The 20,752-nt window shown below is 40.1% G+C and overlaps 1 protein-coding gene across 1 annotated transcript in view; it reads right to left on the bottom strand.

Moving 5' to 3' along the window:
- The window catches only part of NALCN (sodium leak channel, non-selective), a 367,606-nt gene that overhangs the window by 160,267 nt on the left and 186,587 nt on the right, over window positions 1-20,752 (bottom strand). The window contains exon 13 of the mRNA XM_017861705.1: window positions 14,865-15,056. Coding sequence (XP_017717194.1) covers window positions 14,865-15,056 — 192 coding nt within the window. The remainder of the gene's footprint in view (window positions 1-14,864; window positions 15,057-20,752) is intronic.

Raw genomic sequence — 20,752 nt, 5'->3', positions numbered from 1 at the left:
AAACAAACAACCCCATCAAAAAGTGGGCAAAGGATATGAACAGACGCTTCTCAAAAGAAGACATTTATGCAACCAACAGACACATGAAAAAATGCTCATCATCACTAGCCATCAGAGAAATGCAAATGAAAATCACAATGAGATACCATCTCACACCAGTTAGAATGGTGATCATTAAAAAGTCAGGAAACAACAGGTGCTAGAGAGGATGTGGAGAAATAGGAACATTTTTACACCGTTGGTGGGACTGTAAACTAGTTCAACCATTGTGGAAGACAGTGTGGTGATTCCTCAAGGATCTAGAACTAGAAATACCATTTGACCCAGCCATCCCATTACTGGATACATACCCAAAGGATTATAAATCATGCTGCTATAAAGACACATGCACACATATGTTTGTTGTAGCACTATTCACTATAGCAAAGACTTGGAACCAGCCCAAATGTCCATCAATGATAGACTGGATTAAGAAAATGTGGCACATATACACCATGGAATACTATGCAGCCATAAAAAGGATGAGTTCATGTCCTTTGTAGGGACATGGATGAAGCTGGAAACCATCATTCTGAGCAAACTATCACAAGGACAGAAAACCAAACAATGTATGTTCTCACTCATAGGTGGGAATTGAACAAGGAGAACACTTGGACACAGGGTGGGGAACATCACACATCAGGGCCTGTTGTGGGGTGGGGGGAGGAGGGAGGGATAGCATTAGGATATATACCTAATGTAAATGATGAGTTAATAGGTGCAGCACACTAACATGGCACATGTATACATATGTAACAAACCTGCACGTTATGCACATGTACCCTAGAACTTTAAGTACAATTAAAACAAAAAAAGTCTATCCATCTGAGAGTCCATGGGGTACTTTTTTTTCCTTCTTCTCAAAAATGTATTAGTGAACCTCAGTTTCTCATCCTGTATGGGAAAAAAAAATGATTCATAAACCCCAGGAAATTCTGGATAAAATACAAAAACTATCATTTTAAAGGCTAATAGTCTAAGAAAATAATTAAAAACTCCAGGGACCAAAAGTTAAGCAGCAGCTTGAATCAAGAAAAGTCAATTGAGAATTTCCGATTTCTGCTAGACTTTGGTTTTTAATGTGTCAGACATAAGGTGCAAAGTCATGAACCCTTGAAAGGAGGAGACTGCTGAGATACTTGAGCAAAGCTATATAGTTATTGGTTATAACCCTCAGAGAGGGGGTTGATCCAGTACAAAAATTCAATGACAAAAGGGGATGACAAGGGAGCCTGTGCTTCTTGACTTGGGCACTCACATATGGAACCACGTTATGACACAGTTGGCATATGATGCAGAACTATGGGGCATGAATGGATTGGTCAATAAACAGTACTTTGGCAATTGTTTATCCAAATGGAAAGAAAATAAAATTGTTCCCTCTGTCACAGCAGCCACAAAAATAAATTCAGGCTAAATGAAGAGCTAAATGTTTCAAGCAAAACAAAGCCTGACCAGACCAAGTGTTCCTGAGTGGTGAAGTAGAGAATACTCTTATACTGCTGATAGTTTAGGATAAATTGGTAAAAGTACTTTGGAATGCAAGTTGATCAATACCTACGAGAATTGAGGATATGTTCATTCTAAGACCCAGCAGCTCTATTCCCAGCTATATACCCTAAAAAGAATTATTTCACATGTGCACAAATCAATGTGTAAAAATGTTCAGAGCAGTACTGTTTGGATTTGCAAAATTTAGAAACAAACATCCAACACCTAGATGCATTAGTTTTCTATTGATGTGCAACAAATTACCACAAACGTAGCAGCTTAACACTCATTTGTTATTTCACAGTTTTTGGAGGTCAGAATGTGGGCATGGTGTAATATAACCATGCTCTCAGCTCAGAGTCTCAAAAGGTGGAAATCAAGATGCTAGCTGGGCTTTGGTCTCATCTGGAGCTTGTGGTCTTCTAGCTTCATTTGGGTTATTATCACAGGGTTGTTTCTTAGGGTTGCAAGACAGAGTCCTGCTTTCTTGATGGCTGTTGGCCAGGGTCTTGGCCACATAGCACTTTGCAACGTGGAGGCTTACTTCTTTTTATTTATTTATTTATTAATTATTATACTTTAAGTTCTAGGGTACATGTGCACAATGTGCAGGTTTGCTACATATATATACATGTGCCATGCTAGTGTGCCGCACCCATTAACTCGTCATTTACATTAGGTATATCTCTTAACAGAAGACCCTTTCTTGCTTTGAATCTCTCCAAGAAAAGTCCAGTACCTTTGATTAGGTCAGGCCCACCCATGACAATAACTATTTATGACTGACTCAGCATTAAATACTCAGCAACCTATTCACAGGAATGTCAGCCCATCATATTCACAAATCCTACCAGTATCGAAGGGTAGGGTATGATGCAGGGTATGGACACTAGAGGGGAGATATCATGGAGGACAGCTTAGAATTTGCCTACTGCACAGGAAAATGAAAAAATAGTGTTGTGTCTATATAAAGAATGTATCATAGATGTAATATAATATATAGTTGCTTTTTATACAGTAATGACAATAAATAAAATACAGCTCCATGTGCTCATTTAGGTAATTCTCATAAACATAATATTGAGCAATAAAAGCCATTAGCAGGAGAAATAGTACAGAATGAGACCGTATAAGACAAGTTTAAATTATGCAAAAGATATGTGATTTTCAGTTGATGTCCACATATGCATTAAAAGCATAAAGAAATGTATTAACAAAACACACATCAAATTCAGAAAAGTGATTCTCTATGGAAGAGTGAGAGGACAGTGATCAGGAAGGGGCACCCGAGGACTTCAGGTCTATTGCTAATTTAGTGCTTAAGTATGGTCACAGGGGAGTATGTTTTATTATTCTTCATATCTTTTTGCATGTCAAATATTTCATGACAAAATTAAAAATACATGAAAGACAAAACAACAAAATTAAATATTTCAGCAATATTAATTGAACTAATACTTTTAAAGATAAAATAAACCTTGAATCTATTAAAAATGCCATACATTCTAACTGCATCTGACACATAATTTAAAAACTTAAGGAGGAAGTTGTTTCTTCAAATTTCTTGGTAATTCCTTTAATACAACTAACTGCATGACTCGTCATTTTGGTGGTAAGGGGAAGGGAAAGTTAATTTGTAATTATGTGTTTTACAGCATTTCTTGCTTCTATTGTGCAATAACTCTTTTGGACATATTTTATAAGTGAAAATTCAATAGAGCAAGTAATTAACATTTAGAGAATGCAAATTAAGAAAACCTATATCAAATACATACTAACATTTAAGTTCTTTGTGTTATAGAGGGTAATATAGTACTTAGAAATAAAAACTATCCCCACTTGTACAACTGCAAAGCATATGAGGCCCGTTTATTATTATTTTAGTGGGAAATCAGAAAGAATAAAGATACAGAGCTGGTTAAAGATGGACAGTGAATGTTTACTGCATTTATTTCAGTAATTTAGAGGCAGTTGCTTTCTATAATAAATGGAGAGAAAAACTGAGTAAAATCTTACTGAAGCTGCTTATAAGCTTTTGTTAGGCGATTATGGAAAAATATGCAATTTGTCTTTGTTACAGAAAGACTGTGGTTGTTCTTTCTTATGCCAATCTGTCTTAGGACCTGTACAGGCTGTTCCAGAATGAATAGTTCATGTAAATTGTACTCATACAATATATTCATCCCAACAAAACAGGAACTGTTGCATATTGCCTTACATCAGGATTTCATCTTACTTATTTCTATTTAGCAGTGCAGCTGTTTGGTCCAAACTAGAACAGAAAGTTATTGGCTTGAGATGACAAAGTTGTTTCATTAAATTCTATCAACATAGCATTCTTTGTTTTTCCATTAAGTAGAATTCGAGCATCCCTTCTCCATCTCTTGGGCTTGTATACGGATGCAGTCCTAGCTGTTTTCCTTTCTGACTCTACTTACTGATGCTTACAGATCCACTGCACAGTGTTAAGTGCTCTTGGAGGTATAAGGAATGCACATGTTCTCAATCTCAAGACACCTGTAGACTAGTGAAGGCAATAAGACCCTTGTGTAATGTCAATGGTATGTGACAGAAACTGACCAGTACCATAAAAACAGGAAGAACAGGAATCCACAACTGATCTACTCTGTGTACGGCCCTATGCTAGCTGCTTTGCAGGTACCTATTTGGGCATCTTGGGAAGGATCTGGGGTCCAGATGTTTCTGGCGAAAGGAGTTAAACAGCAGCTTTCTACCACATGTCTATTTACGAACCTTGTTTGCATGGGGAATATGGGAGGAGCTTTGGAGACAGAGCCGAGAGAAATCTTGTGCAGGTTTTGGGTCTGACCCAAGTGGTTGTCTTCACAACATCCATTTCTTCCCATGTGATTAATCGAAGCTAGTTATTTTAATTCTAGGAACGACCCTGTTACTCAATCCTGCCAATGAGAGATGACAGCAAGTTTGCTGGAAGGAAAGGGATGATAGGAAAGGTTTTCCTGGTCCTAAGGAGGAGGCCTGGGAACAGAGGACCCACACATTCCTCTAGATGTCATCAGGAAGCCTGGAAATGTCACATCCATTTTGCTAACATAGGAAGACAACCCATGGAGAAGGTCACTGTATGAGTTTGCTAGGGCTGCTGTAACAAAGCTCCACAAACCTGGTGGTTTAAAACAACAGAAATGTATTGTCTCACAGGTATGGAGACCAGAAGTCTAAAATTAAGGTGTTGGCAGGGCAGGGCAGTGCTCTCTCTGACAGTTCTAGGGAAACAATCTTCCCTTGTATCTTATGGCTTTTGGTGTTTGCCACCATTCTTTGATGTTCCTTGGCTTGTAGATGCCATTCCAGTCCCATGGCCATATCTCTGTGTTATACAGTTTAGATCTGTGTCCCCAACCAAATCTCATGTTCAATTGTAACCCTCAGTGTTGGAGGTGGGGCCTGGTGGGAGTGATTAGATTATAGGGGTGGTTTCTCAGGAATGGTTGAGCACTATCTTCTCAGTGCTGTTCTCTCGACAGTGAGTCATCCTGAAATCAGGTTGTTTAAAAGTGTGTAGCACCTCCTCCCTCTTTCTTTTCCTCCTGCCCCAGCCATATAAGACTTGCCTGCTTCCCCTTTGTCTTCTGCCATGACTGTAAGTTTCCTGTGGCTTCCCTAGGAGACAAGCAGATGCTGCCATGCTTCCTATACAACCTGCAGAACCGTGAGCAATTAAACCTCTCTTCTTTGTAATTATCCAGTCTCAGGTATTTCTTCATAGCAATGTGAGAACAGGCTAATACACTGTGTGTCTTTACATCATCTTCCTCTTATGCATGTTTGTCTCTGTCCTTTCCCTTTTCATAAAAGCATCAGTCATATTGGATTAGGGTCCACCCTGATTACTTCATTTTAACTTGATGACCTCTATCTCAAATAAAGTTATATTTTGAGGTTCTGGGAGTTGTGATTTCAACATACATTTTTGGGGGAACACTGACAATTCCAACAACAATAAAGAGAATTTCAATGAAAGATCCAGTCCTGACTTCCTGAAAGCTACCTAATCTCTTGAATTTTATGGAATAAATTTCCTTAAAGTCAGCTGGAATCAAGTTTTCTGTTACTTGCAGGCAAAGTGTTTGCAATAGAATTATGCAGACATTTCTGATTGGATAGGGTAAGGGGAATGATCGGGGGTAATAAGGATCCTGGAGGAATGAACAATACTGGGAAAAGGAATCTGGCATGCTGAACCTCACCCAGTATGTAAGCATGACAGATGTTTGTGTTGGTTCAGCATTGTTATTCATTCTCCATTCAAACACCTCTTCACAGGCTGTCACTTGAAACACCCTTTCACCTGTTTCATGTGTGGGATCTTCTTAGACAAATGCTATTTCTGCCATGGCACAGAGAATATCAGGTGCTGGTTTGGGATCCTGACATGATCATTCCTAACACTCACAGGCTATTCCCCAAAGTGTTATCACCTCTATACCTTTCTTGATTTCCTGAAGTCCTCTGGGAAGTTTGTGACGAACTATTCCAGAGGCCTTTCCTTCCAGGTACAGATTGACAAAGTATTTATATTCTTGGCACTCAATAAATATTTCCAAACTGAACACTTTCTAGTGTGTTTGCTTGGCTACAAGTGACCTAATGGATAATAGTTGGTAGGAGCAACAGACAACTTCAAATCCAGCTGTCCAGCTGTGTAGCTTTGTGTGGGTTATGCAAGCTGTCCAAGCTTCAGTCTTACCATCTGTAAGTAGGGCTCTTAGTTATCATGCCTGATAGACATCATTACCATTTAAACAATGAATGAAGCTGAGACGAATTAAGTGTCACCTAAGACTACACACCTGGTAAATAGTGCTGAAGCAGATTCAGGGTGAGTGCCCTCCCCAAGCCTCCCAAGTGCTTCCACACTTTCTTTTCCCACACCATTCTGCAGCCCTATAAATGTTGCTGGTAGGCAGCCTCCAAGATGGACTGGACCCAAGTCAAGATAACATAGACAATTGCTGATTTTTAAAGTCTCTATTTCACTTTGTGATACATCATGTGATTTTTCTTGCAGAAAATTTGTTCTGGTCATGTTCTGTGCCTTAGGCTAATACTGTAATTAACCAACCTATCTTAAGCACTCAACCACGGGATAATGTCTAGAGAAGGGAGGGAAAGAGACCCAGGGATGAGTGTCTGAAGACAAATCTAGCCTTGAGGAAAATTTGTTTTTAATCATCTTTCCTGAGTGATTTTCTATCAGGCAAGTACTACCAATTGGTGGTGCTTTATTTGATTAGAGATGATAATGACCCCTTTTATAATTGTAATATTTTTTAACATTTCCTTGTAAAATTTTATTATTCTTCATGGATTTCACCTTTAATAACATTCATGTGAGAGGAAAAATATACTCCTTCTAGTCACTTCACACATGCAGGCTGTCACCGTTGTCAGCTGCAGAATAACTGATTGGGGGCCTGGGAGCTGCCGAGCTGCTTTCATTAAGATGGTCAAAATAATCAGGCAAAATGGCGCAATTGAGTAATTGGAGATCTGAAAATGTAATACTGCTTGATTACTATTATAGCTGGAAAATAGAGCAAATATCGAGGGGCTAAGTCAGGAACAGATCTAAAAAGCAGCCTTGTCATTTATACAGATAATATTATCAATTTCAAATATATTACATAGGGTATAATCTAGTCTTTTAAGGAATACTTTCTAAGCCCAGTTGTGTCATCTTTGTATATTATTTAATACACAAAATGCAGAAGGAAAAAAAAAACACATTTCTGCTTACATCTTGGATGTGAAAAATAAAAGTGTAAAGAATGATTTGCCCACTATCACATAGCTAAATAGCAACGGGGCATTGATGCACAATCAGACTTGTAGGGACAGAAGTACAGACTCTTAAATGCAGTTGTTTTTTTTTTTAAACAGAGGCCCACAGCCCTTATTCACAACTCCAGACCTTTATCATGCTTTTTCCCCATCTAAAACTGTGCCTTATTACAGGCCCACACTTTAGACGTTCCAAACCTCCTAAGACCTTTTCATCTGTGTTTACACTGTTCTCATAATCAGGCCCTTGGACTATTAGCCCAACCTGTGGGAGACTCCTTCCAATCAGTGGCATATTTTTCCAAAAAACCAGACCTCATTTATAAAAGCTGGTCCCTTTTCTTAAAAATTTTGGCCACAGCCTCTCTAATTATCCCTGAGACACGAAAACTCATGTTCTACAAACCCCTTCAGGTATTTTCTTCTCACAGTCTACAAGATATGGTCAGCCATAGGCCCTCATCCCCATTTCATCCTCTCATATGCAAGCCCTACATTTAACCCTCCTTCAACCTGCTGTCTGTCTTCATAGATGCTCCCTGCCTAATCCTGCCACTCTTTTACCTTCAATACCTATTTTAGACCCCCACCAACACTCATGCTCTGATCTAATTGAAAGTTCTCTCACCATGTTTCACCATCTTACTTTTGCTCACATAAAGGGAGCCCCAGATTGGTTTATAGATGGCAGTGCATCAAAAAACCTTCCTCTCCAAGCAGGATATGCCATCATTGAGGGATATCATTAAGATACCCACTCTCTCCCATCTAGAGGAGTCATAGAGGCTGCCCCCTTGCCTTTGGGCACATCTGCCCAACAACCAGAATTACTTGCCCTAATAAGAGCACTAACCCTGGCAAAAAACATACAAGTTAATATGTACACCAATTCTAAATACGCTTATAACATCATCCATTCCAATGCTCAAATTTGGAGAGAGTGGGGCTATATCACAGCTAAGTCTATCATTAATGGAAAACTCATCCATCATCTATTAAAGGCATCTCTACTTCCAGAAAAGGTTGCAGTTATTCATTGCAAAGGACATCAATCAGACAAAAGCTACATTTCTTTAGGAAACTATGAGGCTGACTATTGGGCAAAACATGCCTCAACCAATCACCCAATTCCCCAATGCTTATTTTCCCTCATACAACATATCCCCTCCCTTTATCCAGAACACCAAACACAACAACTAATCATGGCAGGGGCACAATTCAAACCCCCCAAACTGGTTCACATAAAACAAATTAGTCCTACATGACCCTTAAAAAAACAACTCTTCTACGGGACATTCACAACCTCTTCCATGCCAGCCATTCCCCTCTACAACATTTCTTAAGATCCCATGTACATATAACCCCAGATAAAAAGGAACAGTTAAAAGCCATTTCCCATCAATGCTCTATTTGCCAGAAAGCTTCACCCCATTCCAACGCTAGACACTCTTCTTTTCCAACTCATCAAGCCAGGGGACACCTTCCAGGACAGGATTGGCAAATTGATTTTACCCATTTACCCCCCAGTAAAAAGGGTTTGATTTCTTTTAGTTCTGGTTGATACCTTTTTGGGATGGGTTGAGGCTTTTCCCACAACCAACAAACGAACTTCTAAATGTCACCTCCAAATTAATAACAGAAATCATTCCCAGGTCTGGGGTGCCTCTTTCTTTTCAATCTGATAACGGCCCTGAATTCATTTCTCAGATTAATCAAACACTTGCACAAGCCCTACAAATTACCTGGAAGCTACACATCCCCTATCGACCTCAATCTTCAGGAAAGGTTGAAAAAATGAATGGCATTCTAAAAAAACACCCTCACCAGGTACTCACTCTAGACATGTCAAGACTGGGTTATACTTTTGCCTTTAGCCCTTCTAAAAATTCAGGTGCTCTCATGTAAATCTTTAATGCTCATCCCCTTTGAACTCACATATGGGAGACAACTCGCCCCTTCTGCTCCACCTCAGGGTCAAGTCCCATCTCTACTAACTCCTTTCCTTTCCCCTCTTGTACATACCATGTGCCATTTCATTTGGGAATATGCTGATGAATACCTGCCACAACCTGTCGCCGACTCCTCCATTCCCTTCCTACAGCCAGGAGACTGGGTTCTGGTAAAAGATCCCAGTCCTACCCTCCATTCCCTCCTCACACCTAAATGGAAGGGACCTTGCCAGATCATCCTTAATACACCCACGGCAGCAAAACTCCAGGGACTCCCCAACTGGTTTTATTATACTTCTCTCAAGAAAACAGACTTCCCTTCACCACCTACCCCAACAACCACATCTAAAACCTCTTCAGGCTTCTCTTGTGTCTCCACAGGACCCACTTCCCTTCACCTCACCTGAATCCTGGAGGCAAAGGAAGAGAAATCCACATAAGCCGCTTATGTCTCTTTCTCTCCCAAACTTTCATTGCTTCCTAACCAACCTTGTTACAGACCTTCGGTGGTACCCTTATGAAGCTCCCATTACACATCCTAACCAGTTTCTGACTGTTCTATGGCACCTATGGCTTCAAGGAACTTTCCAGGACTTTACTCCTACCCAAATAACTTTTTTCTCTTTTTGCTTGTTTCTTTCAATATAAATTCCCTAATCCTATCAACCTCACCAATTAAACCACTCCTCACTGCTCTCAAACTAGAATGCTCTGTAAACATTACACAATCCCTCTTGCTGCAAGCTAACTGTTCCTTTGCTCCACAGTGCTGGATATGCTTATCACTGTCTTCCTCAGCTTACGCAGCCCTTCCTACACCCCTTCATGACCTTTTAACAGGAAATATAACCCTAACTTATAAACTCCAAAAAGGAGCTTCGTTTTTTGAAAGAGCTGACACCCTGTTCTGAGATTATCTCACTTTCAGGCCCAATCAGGCCAACAAAGTATTTCAAACCTATTACAACTCTCTACAACGCCTTAAGCCCCAAGACCCTCCCATTGAAGGGCCCATAACTAAACACACCCACCTTTTACAAGCCTCACCTTGCTTTTCAGCCTTGGAGGGAAATTTCCCTGTAGGGTCTTAACATCTAACCAATGCAACCACACTATCATTGTTAAACACCCCTCTGACCATCAAAGTAACCACATTGACTATCAAGTATCAACTGAAACAAATGGAGCATTTCTGCAACCAGCTCGTTTACAGCCTCTCCCTCAACCAATGCCTCCTGCCTAACCTGTGCTGCCCCTAGTGCCCAACTTTTTCTGTGGCTCAGTATCAATGGTGCAACATCTGATTGCATTAAATGTGTAAAAAATAACTCCTCCTGTATCTCTACTATAGTGGGTGTCTCCCTGGCCTCCTCCTTGTCCACCTGGAGTAAAAAATCACAGGAAAGAAAAAACACCCCATTTTTAATTTGCTTATTTTCTTTCCCTATCTCTGCCTGTATTTATGACAAAGGCTTGTTCCTTTTGTGTGGTACCAACACATATCTTTGGCTCCCCACAAACTGGACCAGAACCTGTACGCTAGTTTATCTTTCTCCCTCCATTGGACTAGTTCCTCCTAATCAATCTTTACCTGTTCCATTCATTCAATATGTTAGAAAAAGGAGGAACATCCAAGTCATTCCTTTAATGGCCGCCTTATGTATAACCTCCGGGCTTGGATTGGGAGCAGGCAGATGGGCCAACTCCTTAACATACTTTAGGATTTCTTAGAAGATATAGCCCAAAACCTTGTAAGAGTCTAAGACCAACTAGACTTCTTGGCTGCAGTAGTCCTCCAAAGACAGGGATTAGATCTTACAATGGCTGAAAAAGGGGGCCTCTGCCTCCCGTTGGGTGAGGAATGTTGCCTCTATCTCAACCAATCGGGCCTAGTAAGAGATACTGCTGAAAAACTTAAAGGGCTAAAAAGCGAAAGGAATACCAAAACAACCATATACATTCTTGGTTTAGAAACAAGATCCTAACAGGGACCATCCCATTCTTGGGCCCTCTCCTAAACATATGCCTAGGACTAATGTGCTTACGGATAATGCACCTTTTTCAGAGATTTTTTTTTTTTTAACTGACAGGATCATGGCCATCTCACAATTACCAAAAGCATCTACAGATGGCATTACTCCTACAATCAACCCAAAACCAAACAACCTCTGACCCCCACTCAGCAGGAAGCAGCCAGAAAGATCATACCAACCCTTTTCCTTTTTATAACTGTAGGGACTGGATTGAGAGAGCAGGAGTTCATCATCTTGGAGAAACACCACCATTTTAAGTTTCCCTTGATTTAAAAACCACCCAAATCAAGCCCCCAAACATCAGCCTAATGCCTAATGTCAGCATCACCGGAAACATTCCAACCCTAAGATAAACCCCCTCCAACCAGAAACATGACAATCCCGAGATAGCCTCCCCTCCAACCAGACATCCCAAACCCACAATAAACTTTCCCTCACATAAAAACATTCAGAACCTGCAATAAGCTCCCCACTTCCTACACCCTTAAATACCCTTAGTCTGTAAGAGAGAATGCTCCTGAGCAAAATTGGCCAGAAGCCCCTCTCAAGTTTATTCTCCAAAATAAACCCGTCTTTGACTGTTGAGCTGCTTTTCATTTTCCTTACTTCCTTAACTCTTACAATAACCATCCCATATTCCCATGGAAAAGATGGCCAGCTGCTCCTTTTATTTACCCAGTGAAGGGGCAGACCCAGAGAAGGTGGGCCTAATGATGTGGTTATCATCCTGGCTTGCCTCCCTCCAGCCTCCTCTCCAGGATTCCCGCTCTTGGCCAAAATCCTATGTGTGATCCATCCAGACCTGATTACAGGCAATGGCAAGGCCTTGCCATGGAGACCTCCCAGGGGACCACGGCCATCCCCACCCTAGACACGGTGCATGACCAGGGCACTGCCATTTCTGGAGCGACTTGCAATTTATGACTCAGCTCTGCCCTGCCAGGCCAGCTGGGCTCATGGCCATAGCTGCAGTCCCAGACCAGGTGCCTCCATGCAGAGGCCTCCTGATCAGAGCCCAGCTGAGGCACATTCCTCCGTGCTAGCTCCATTCCTTTCTACTCCTATCCCTTCCTTATGCTTCCCCACCCTGGGTGCAGGAATGGCTGGAAACTTTTGTTCAGGACTGCTTAGCAAGGAAAAGAGCCCTCCCTTCCCCATGCCTGCTGACCCACCTGACCCTTAACCAACACCTCCGGATGCTGGAGAGCTGGAGAGTGGTGCCTACCTTTGCCTCCTGCTTGTACTGTTGCAGTGAGGGAATGAAGGCTTGATTGTAACTTTCAGCTTGGCTTGCTGTCCTGAGGATCACCTCGACACCTGTCAGCTCAACACCTGTCTAAGGCTGATCTTTATCCTCATGCTGTGGGTACTGCCTTCTCCCACCTCTGCAGGAACCTTTGCCGTCATCCTCATCTCACTCATCTCCAACCTCACTATCTACTCGTCCTCTCTCATCAGCATTTAAACATTGTATGTAAGTGCACCTGAAAGCAATAACTCAAGCATACCCTGAGAATGACCCTTCTTGCCAGATACACCTGAATGTGTGTTCTGAGCTAGAGAATCTGGGAGTGGTCAGCACAGAGATTGACTCCTTTTCTATGAGGAACATCTGAGCCCCCATCTTCTCCCGTGGAACACTGGCTATATAGGGAATTGAGGCCCCGAGTCTGGGGTGAATTAAGATTTCCACGTGGAGGTTGCTGAGAGAGTGTGCTACGTAAAAATGCTACGTAAATTGCATGCATTTTGCAAGCAGGTCTGGTTCTCCTGAACAGCTGGCAGCCATTGGACTCCCCCGCTGTATGCAAGCCCTCAATAAAACCCCGTGTCTTGTCTCCTGGCTCTGGGTCTCTTCTTCAGCCTCTTGAATCTGGTGCCTTCCCTATTAGAGCTGATAGGAGTTTGGCATGACAAATACGACTACACTTTCAACCGACTTCAGAGTTCCTTGGCCTTCTGTCCTCCTCTTACCATTGATGGTTCTTGCTCTCTAAGTTCTGGAACAAGGATTTGCTCACCACAGACATTTAGTACATGCTGTCACTGTGACGGGAATCTGTTCCCTTGCACTTCCTTTGGTTACATGCAGCCGTTGGAGCCACCTGTTCCCACAAGCCTTTCTGGACTTTCCCATGCCTGGGAATTGGCCTTGCCTCTGGGTCCCCAGAGCACCTTGTGTCTGCCTTCATCAAGGCCTGTGGTGCCCTGTGCTTACCTACTGCTTCCTCCCCTCAACTGAGAATTTCTTGAGGACTTATGTCCCCAAGATCACCTAAATGACCAGACTCTTTAAAGGCACTAGACAAATCCTTGACGGCACATGAATGAAGAATCTGCATTATAAAAGGATGAATTCCAACACTGGTAGCTCAAATAATAAATTTAGCACAAAAATTTTTTTAAAAAATCCCTAAAATAAAGCTAAGCTATCCATTAAAAGTACAGACCCTTTTGCTGTCAAAGTTTAACTTTTAAAAATATATGCTGTTTTTACCCCAATATTATTCTTCCACATGATATGGTTTGACTGTGTCCCCACCCAAATGTCATCTTGAACTGTGGCTCCCATAATTCCCAGGTGTTGTGGGAGGGACCAGGTATGAGATAATTGAATCATGGGGGCGGTTTCCCCCATCCTGATCTCATGGTAGTAAGTCTCACAAGATCTGATGGTTTTATGAGAGGTTTCCCCTTTAGCTTGGCTCTTATTCTCTCTTGCCTGCCACCATGTAAGATGCGCCTTTCACCTTCTATCATGATTATGAGGCCGTTCCAGCCATGTGGAACTGTGAGTCCATTAAACCTCTTTTTCTTTATAAATTACCCAGTTTAGTCGAGTATGTCTTTATCAGTGGTCTAAGAATGGACGAATACACCATATAATAGGCCTTACTATTTCAACTTAGGGTAAAAACATATACATTCTTTGTCTGGTCATTGTATTTTTTTACGTTTCTAAGTCCACATGGAGTTAAATTTCAAGGTCCTTTTGTATCTCCTACATGAGTTTTGTTAATGGATCCATTAATTTCTAACTTCCTTTTTAGCCTAAGTGAATTCTAATGAGAAAGTTGAGAGACATTTAAATTCTGAAGAACCTATAAATTTTATTTTATTGAAAATCAAAAGCTTCCTTTTAGATTCTAACATAATATGTAAACTATAAAACATTAAAAATATGTCAACTCTTTTGAACACAACAATGCAAGATTTATTTTAAAATTCTGCTGTATTTTAATTTATAGGTGCTAAGAACCCTAGCATTCAGGTTTCAGCATCTAACTGTATTAGATTATTTCCAGAATTTTAGAATTGATATATAATCTGACAATGCTGAAAATGGTCTCAAACACCTACACGCTGCAGAAGAGATCATTTTAAATATTAAAATCTAATTATCCCAAGTTATCAAAAATAGGACAATACTTCTGAACCACTGCTAAAGTGAAATTACTTTGATGTTAATCATTATTACTAAAATAAGAACAATGAATTTAACTTACTGCATTTTTAAAATTCTTACCCTTGGAAACGTAGTAAACCTGTCCAGTTCTTCGACAAAGCAGAACATCTGCAAACTTATTGCTGACATAACAATCAAGAGGCTGGCAGTAAATACAACCAAACTCCCAAGCTTTTTTCCAGGACCAAATATCTTGTACACAAAGTCTTCTAATGCAGGTGAAATCTTAATCAGCCGAACTACTCGGAGAACCTATCAAGGGAGAGAGAAACATTTATTGATACATTATGACCATTTATTTACACTGCATCTTAAATATGTTCATACTGAAAGATTATTTTGTAGTGCTTTATGAAAAGCATACCTCTCCATTTGAACACCTAGTGACCAAAAATAATAATAGAATAACCACTGGTTTAGCTCAATGCCTGCCACATAACAAGAACTCAATAAATCCCAAATGAATGGATGAACTGTTTTAACATATTATATGATTATACAAAATGATATTCACTAGTACATATTGTTGAAATAAAATTAATATTTTTCTAATGTTCAAATACGCAAGGAAACCCAGGTTGAACATTCCTAATTTAAAACATAAAATGCTCAAAATTCGAAACTTTTTGAGTGCTGATATGAGGCCATAAGTGAAAAATTCTACACCTGACACCTTTGCTTTATGATGGTTCAATGTATACAAACTTTGTTTCACGCATAAAAAACTATTAAGAATATTGTATACAACTACCTTCAGGGAATGTAATTGAGGTATTTATAAAACATAAATAATGTTTGTGTTTAGACTTGGGTCTTATTCCCAGGATATCTCATTATGCACATATATACAAGTATTCCAAAATCCGACAAACATCGAAAGCCAAAACACTTCTGGTCCCAAGCATTTGGGATACAGATACTCAACCTGTATTAGTTATATTCATTGTCTCATAAAATATTTTCCTAGGTATTATGAGAAAATCATAAGGAAATGGAAAAAGAAGCAAACTTTTGTCAAGAACCTTTACTTCTTACTGAGATTATCACCCCAATATCCATTTTCTCCTTCCTCCTTAAAAAACAGAACTCTCTGAATTTTAACCTAGCAAGTGACTGCCTGGGGCTATAGTCTACACGTTCCAGTCTCCCTCGCAGCTAGCTGTCTCCAGTGGACTGGGTTCAGACCTATGGAATGTGAGATGAAATGATTTGTACAAGTTTTGGTGCATTAAGTTAAACTTTCTCCGAATCCTTTAAAAAATACCTTCCTCTCCAGCCTGGACGACAGAGCGAGACTCCACCTCAAAAAAAAAAAAAACCTTCCTCTTCCCTGGAAATGGAAACAAATAGCATAGCCCCTTTGGACCAGAAATAGAAGGCTTGCATAGAATACGACGGGTCCTGTCCAACCCAACAGGCTGGGGTGACCATGGGAGGCACAGCCACCTGCTTTCCCCGCGTACTCACCAACTGCTGCAGAGAAATAAACTTCTGTCTTATGTACGTTTTGTATTTTTGGATCTTCGTTACATGTACTTAACTATTCTCTCTATATATATACACACACATATATGTGTGTGTCTGTATATATTTACATATATTTTAGTCATGCGTCGCATAATAACTTTTGAGTCAAGTATGGGCCACGTATAGGATGGCGGTCCTATAAGACTGTACCTTTTCTATATTTAGCTATGTTTAGATACACAAATACTTACCATTGTGTGACAACTGCCTACAGTATTCGACGTAGTCATAGACTGTACAGGTTTGTAGCCTGGGAGCGATAGGCCATACCATATAGCTACACATATAGGTTTATATGTTTGTATATGTTTGTATAGTAGGCTATACATCTAGGTTTGTGTAAGTAAACTCTATGATCACACGACAACAAAATTGCCTAACAACGCATTTCTCAGAACGTATCTCTGCTGTTAAGTGATGCATGGCTGTGTATATATACACATACACACATCTAAATATATAGATATATTTAGATGTTTTGTATACATACATTTGCAGAAAAATAAGTAATTAATTGACAAATTTANTTATTCCTAGATACACAAATACTTACCATTGTGTGACAACTGCCTACAGTATTCGACGTAGTCATAGACTGTACAGGTTTGTAGCCTGGGAGCGATAGGCCATACCATATAGCTACACATATAGGTTTATATGTTTGTATATGTTTGTATAGTAGGCTATACATCTAGGTTTGTGTAAGTAAACTCTATGATCACACGACAACAAAATTGCCTAACAACGCATTTCTCAGAACGTATCTCTGCTGTTAAGTGATGCATGGCTGTGTATATATACACATACACACATCTAAATATATAGATATATTTAGATGTTTTGTATACATACATTTGCAGAAAAATAAGTAATTAATTGACAAATTTATTCACTCATTTGTTTAACAGACATTTATTGATTACTATGTGCCAAACTTCGTGTTGGACAAATAGGATTCAATGGCTACTATTACAAAGTGAGTATAACACAAAGACACAGCTTTTAAGGACACATTTATATGATTAGTATGTATAAATTAGTACATAATTAAAAGCTGAAGTATATAGTGTGAAAAATACAACTTTTCATTAAGTCTAAGATGTCATCAATTTTGTATGTAGCTCTAAGAAATAAAAAACTGCTGCCAATTAAAGTATAACACATCACTGATTATAACAGCTCCCAAATTCAGAGATATTAACATAGGAAAATTGCATTCCTGACATAAATGAAATGTCGTTTATATAATGATCATCCAAGATTATTTGATGTCAATAAGAGATTGAGTTGTCTGTGAAAGATGAATAGTGTCTTTGGAATACAATAAGAAACAGAAAATGCATTTTTAAAAATTAGATTTGGCCGAGCCCGGTGGCTCACACCTGTAATCCCAGCACTTTGGGAGGCCAAGGCGGGCGGATCACGAGGTCAGAAGATTGAGACCATCCTGTCTAACACGGTGAAACCCCGTCTCTACTGAAAATACAAAAAATTAGCCGGGTGTGGTGGCAGGTCCCTGTAGTCCCAGCTACTTGGGAGACTGAGGCAGGAGAATGGTGTGAACCCGGGAGTGGAGCTTGCAGTGAGCCGAGATTGCCCCACCGCACTCCGGCCTGGGCAACAGAGCAAGACTCTGTGTACAAAAAAAAAAAAAAATTGAATTTTAATTTTTACATGTCTAAAATAACATATGTTTGTTTTTGGCTTTCCAGTGCATCTGGCTTCTTCAACTCTGCCTGATTTTCCTTTGGCAAATCATTCCTGCCCCGGTCTTAGCACAGAGGTGCGAGAAGGACTCCTCAACCCTCATGATCCAAATCTGGCCAGAGTATTCACAACCATCTGAGTCATCCTCAGGGCTTTGGCTGGATGCCTTTAATAGGAAATATTCTATTGTTTTTGGCTGGTAGTGGTGGCTCACGCCTGTAATCCCAGCTCTTTGAGAGGCTAAGGTGGGCGAATTACAAGGTCAGGAGATCGAGACCATCCTGGCTAACACGGTGAAACCCTGTCTCTACTAAAAATACAAAAAATTAGCCGGGCGCGGTCGTGGGTGCCTGGAGTCCCAGCTACTCAGGAGGCTGAGGCAGGAGAATGGCATGAACCCGGGAGGTGGAGCTTGCAGTGAGCCGAGATGGCACCACTGCACTCCAGCCTGGGCGACAGAGCGAGACTCTGTCCGAAAAAAAAAAAAAGAAATATTCTATTTTTTTTTTTATCCCCAATGGGCACTGCTGTAAGAGTCACACCAACTATGCGCTCCTAGGAGCCATCTTTGCCTCCACATGGAGAAAGCCAGCTTAAGAATGACAGCGACACACCAACAGAAGAAAGGTAGGTGAAGACACACACTGAGCCCCCTGAGACCATATTAGCCTCTGAATTTTGCCATACTTGAAACCACGTTTACTGCATTTACTTTGATTTAACAGGAAATATCAATGGTCAGTCTTATTCCTATTGTCCGCAGAATGCAAATGATATGGCTTACGGCATGTAAGTAAACCAATTGAAAAAAAATGACTAAAGTTGTGAAATGCATATTTCCTTCATGTTAGTTTGAAATTTTTAAACATATGTAAGAAATCATGTTGTTCAAATGAAGCATCATACTACATGGTGAAGCTACCAATTTTTCCTGCTGTAATTCTTGACACACATTCCCAAATCACAGCATATTACTCTCAGTATTATCTACAAAGAATAAGCAAACAGCTTTATCATAAGAACGATTAAAGTATTAACATTCATATTAATATCCAGAATAATAATCTGGAAAGAGTTCACATTTTTATCAGATTTGTCTATTCTCAGATGTAAATAATTTGGTACCTAACTGTAAACAGCTGAATCTAGACAAGTTTACAGCATCAATTACTAGCTTAGAGCTCAAATTTCAGCAGTTTTCCTGAGTTGTATTAAAATCATAACTGAAAGATTGTCTAATTTTGAAGCCCATCCCAAATTCTAATAAAAACAGCCTGTGCACATCTGTGCAATTTTAATGAATTAATATTTCATTAGCTTGAAAAAAATGGAACTATTTAATACAACTTCCACATTGGTGATTTGATCAGCATTTTCAAAGGGTTAAACCTGCATTCCTAGAAAGGAAAAATCCCTGTCAGTGAGTCTAATTGTGCCTTTTCATTTATTCAGGGATCAGTAGGTTTTTCACACTCTATCCACCCTATGAAGCTTTTTGATTTTGTGTTCCTAGAGATACAACACAAAGTAAACCGTACTCTCAAAGATAAGTACTTCAGAACATTTTGTGGTTGTCTCCAAAACACATTTTCCTGGTCACATTTCTGTCTTTCTCTTAAAGGTCACTCTGTTGATTTGTAGTGAGATGCTGTAGAAATTGTATAGTTAAGAATATGAACTCTGAAATTCAAGTTCTTGGGAAGAAGTTTTAGCTCCATCATTTGCTAGGTATGCGGTCTTGGGCAAGTCAACAGATTTCTTCAGACCTCAATTTACACGTAGTCTTTATCTCAGGGATTGTTATGAGAAACAAATGAGACAATGCACTCAACAAGGTGCCTGACACACAGAAAATTCACAAGAAGCACCAGTCAACATCATCATGATGATACAGGTATGTAAGAACCACAGCATTTTGTAAGACCTTATGACTTCCCATAGGCCATGCTGCCCTGCATTGGTTGCAGCCCGACCACACTGGCCTTTGTGCTATTCCTTGAACCACATCAATCATACACCCACCTAAGGACATGCCCAATGTGATTCTCTCCATCTGGAATGCTTCCCCTCGGACCTCCTTACAGTTTGCTCCTTCACTTCAGTCTCTGCTCAAACCTCACCTCTTCAGAAAGGGCTTCTATGAACAACTAATCTAAAATAGCCCCCCACTACACAATTTCTATACTTTTTACCCTGCACACTTCTTCCTTAAGACATTTCCAGTACTTTCACATTCCTTTGTGTACTTCTTTGTTAACTGCTTGCCTTTAGAATTTAAGCTTCATAAAGTGGGAACCCTCTCTGCTTTGCCCACTGCTCCATCTTCAGTGTCTGAAACAGTGGCTGACACATAGTAGAAGCTCAGTAAATATCACTTGAATAAATACATTAATAACATCAGTAATTAGTCTAACAGATAACTAATTTTTTTTTTATACTTTAAGTTCCAGGGCACATGTGCACAACGTGCAGGTTTGTTACATATGTATACCTGTGCCATGTTGGTGTGCTGCACCCATCAACTCGTCAGCACCCATCAACTTGTCCTTTACATCAGGTATAACTCCCAATGCCATCCCTCCCCCCCTCCCCCCTCCCCATAATAGGCCCCGGTGTGTGATGTTCCCCTTCCCAAGTCCAAGTGATCTCATTGTTCAATTCCCACCTATGAGTGAGAGCATGCGGTGTTTGGTTTTCTGTTCTTGCGATAGTTT

The sequence above is a fragment of the Rhinopithecus bieti genome, unplaced genomic scaffold, assembly GCF_001698545.2.
Source record: "Rhinopithecus bieti isolate Rb0 unplaced genomic scaffold, ASM169854v2 scaffold_2254, whole genome shotgun sequence".
NCBI lineage: Eukaryota > Metazoa > Chordata > Mammalia > Primates > Cercopithecidae > Rhinopithecus > Rhinopithecus bieti.
This window is presented reverse-complemented; position numbering and strand designations above follow the sequence as displayed.